This window comes from Silurus meridionalis, chromosome 25, assembly GCF_014805685.1.
Source record: "Silurus meridionalis isolate SWU-2019-XX chromosome 25, ASM1480568v1, whole genome shotgun sequence".
Classification (NCBI taxonomy): domain Eukaryota; kingdom Metazoa; phylum Chordata; class Actinopteri; order Siluriformes; family Siluridae; genus Silurus; species Silurus meridionalis.
The window spans coordinates 782,501-785,000 of NC_060908.1; the positions used below are offsets into that span (position 1 = coordinate 782,501).

At 40.0% G+C, this 2,500-nt stretch overlaps 1 protein-coding gene across 1 annotated transcript in view; it reads left to right on the plus strand.

The window, feature by feature from the left end:
• LOC124379380 (voltage-gated potassium channel subunit beta-3) overlaps nucleotides 1-2,500 on the plus strand; it is a 22,450-nt gene that overhangs the window by 13,888 nt on the left and 6,062 nt on the right. The window contains 6 exon segments of the mRNA XM_046839702.1: nucleotides 432-476; nucleotides 672-716; nucleotides 832-875; nucleotides 1,600-1,686; nucleotides 1,773-1,858; nucleotides 1,980-2,100. Coding sequence (XP_046695658.1) covers nucleotides 432-476; nucleotides 672-716; nucleotides 832-875; nucleotides 1,600-1,686; nucleotides 1,773-1,858; nucleotides 1,980-2,100 — 428 coding nt within the window.

Here is a 2,500-nt window from a genome sequence, read left to right on the forward strand (position 1 = left end):
TTGATGGATGGATAATGGATGGATGGATGGATGGATGGATGGATGGATGGATGGATGGATGGATGGATGGATGGATGGATGGATGGAAAGAGAGGAGGATTTAAAATATGGATGGATGTAGGGGAAGAAAGAAAGGATGGTTAAAAGATGGATGATGGAAAGATGGGTGTATGGATGGAAAGAAATGAGGATTAAAAATATAGGTTGATGGATGGATGGATGGATGGATGGATGGATTTTAGTTGGACTGAATATAAGAAAGAAGGATGGATGGTCAAGGAACATAAAATTGAATGTATAAATGGTGGATCTTTATTTTTCATGCAACTCTTCCTTTTCTCCTTTCTTTCTCATTGTCTTACTGTCTTGATCATTAATCTCTCTCTCTCTCTCTCTCTCTCTCTCTCTCTCTCTCTCTCAATCTCTCTTAGAGCTGAAATCACTCTTGGTAATATTATAAAGAAGAAGGGATGGAGGTGAGGCCACTCATTTATATTCATAAATAACGCCTCATCTGAGATGCTCCGCCCCTCTATACACCCCGCCCCCTTATTACCCCCTTATAGCACTTCTGCCTACCCACTGTTTATTCTCCATAAAAGCACACCACATCCGTCCTTCCAATGATGAACTATTATGTAATTATTATTATTATATAATATGTTTTTCAGGAGATCCAGTTTTGTAGTAACGACCAAAATCTACTGGGGAGGACAGTGAGTATGGAAGTGCCGTCTTTATATTTTAGAGCAACACCATTCACATCTTTATTCAGTTCTTCTCACTGAGAGAAGTGAACATTTCTGATGCTTCCCTTTTTCCCACCTGCAGGGCGGAGACAGAGAGAGGACTGTCCAGGAAACACATAATTGAAGGTACAGTCCAGGACTCGTCATACATTTACTCTTCTAGATACTCATAAATGTATACTCTCTATGGACAAATCTCCGCTCCTCTGGGAAGATGTTCCTCTAGATTTTGTGGAGATTCATTCAGCTAGGAGGGTGTTAGTAAAGTCAGATACTGATGTGGGTGAGGTGAGGAGGCCTGGGGTTCCACTTCCCTGGAAAGCAGACCTTAATGGAGCTGGAACTGTAAAAACTAAAATAATGTGTATAATGCTACGCTAATCAATGTGAAAATCATTTAGAGTTTTTTTTACATTTTAGAACATCTCTGAAGGCTTATTTAATTCACTCAGAAACCTGTAGGATCATTAAACACCAGCAACTAGAACTTGGAAAAGCACCAGTCTTCCTTTTCTTCTGCAAATCATCATTCATACTGTACTGATGCTGATCATCATCATGGCGATGAGGAACAGTCGAATAATCCTGATGTACAGTATATTGTGTAAAAAAAAAGATGGTTTATAAGAAGTAATTATTCATGATGATGATGATGATGATGTAATTCTCTGGCCACGCCTCCTTTATTGTAACTGATGCACACATATGACTGAGATACACAAAGGTCCTGTTTTCTCCACTGTAACTTGACCATGCTGATGTTGATGATGATAATGATGATGATGATGATAATGATGATGTTGATGATGATGATGATGATGATGATAATGATGATGCCATTCTCTGGCAGGTCTACGGGGCTCTTTATTACGGCTGCAGCTGGATTACGTGGACATCGTCTTTGCAAACCGAAACGATGTCAACAGTCCGATGGAAGGCGGGTCCACATGGATTTTATTTGCTTTATTGGAAAAGGCAATAAGGATGAAAACCGAACACTCATTTATGTTTCATGTGTTGCAGAGGTGGTACGCGCGATGACATTTGTCATTAACCAGGGCATGGCCATGTACTGGGGGACGTCCCGCTGGAGTGCTATGGAGATAATGGTACGACCTGTTTCTCTTTCATGTTCTTTTTTACCATTCTTCTCATTTATTTACATTCTTCCCTGCATCCCTTTTTATTTAAATGATGTTTTTTGATGTCGTCTCGTCCCCCCACCACTAGGAGGCATACTCAGTGGCTCGGCAGTTTAACCTGATCCCGCCGGTGTGCGAACAGGCCGAGTATCACTACTTCCAGAGGGATAAAGTGGAAGTGCAGCTGCCTGAACTCTATCATAAAATTGGTTTGTCTGGAAAACAATGCAGCATGTCAACGTTTTGATTCCGTTTTTCCATCTCTCATAGCTTTCGGTTCTGTTTTCTGCTCATGTTATAGCAGCTGTAAACGCTCGTTCCCTCACCATTCCCACAATCAGTTCATTTTCTGATGAAACTGGAGACTCTTCCAAAAACATCTCTTCAAATCAACACTTTTTTAATTGTTCAAATGTAGTGTGTAAACGCCCATGTAAACAAGCTGTTGTCATAGAAACTATTGCCATAATAGAAAATTAATCAAGAAAACTAATCAAAACCTTCTGACTAATCAGGATCCAGAACTCGGATTAGCGTCATGGTGTAAATATAATTAGTTACACATTCAGTAACACAGAAACAGTCTGCAATAATTCTACTGAAGCTCTG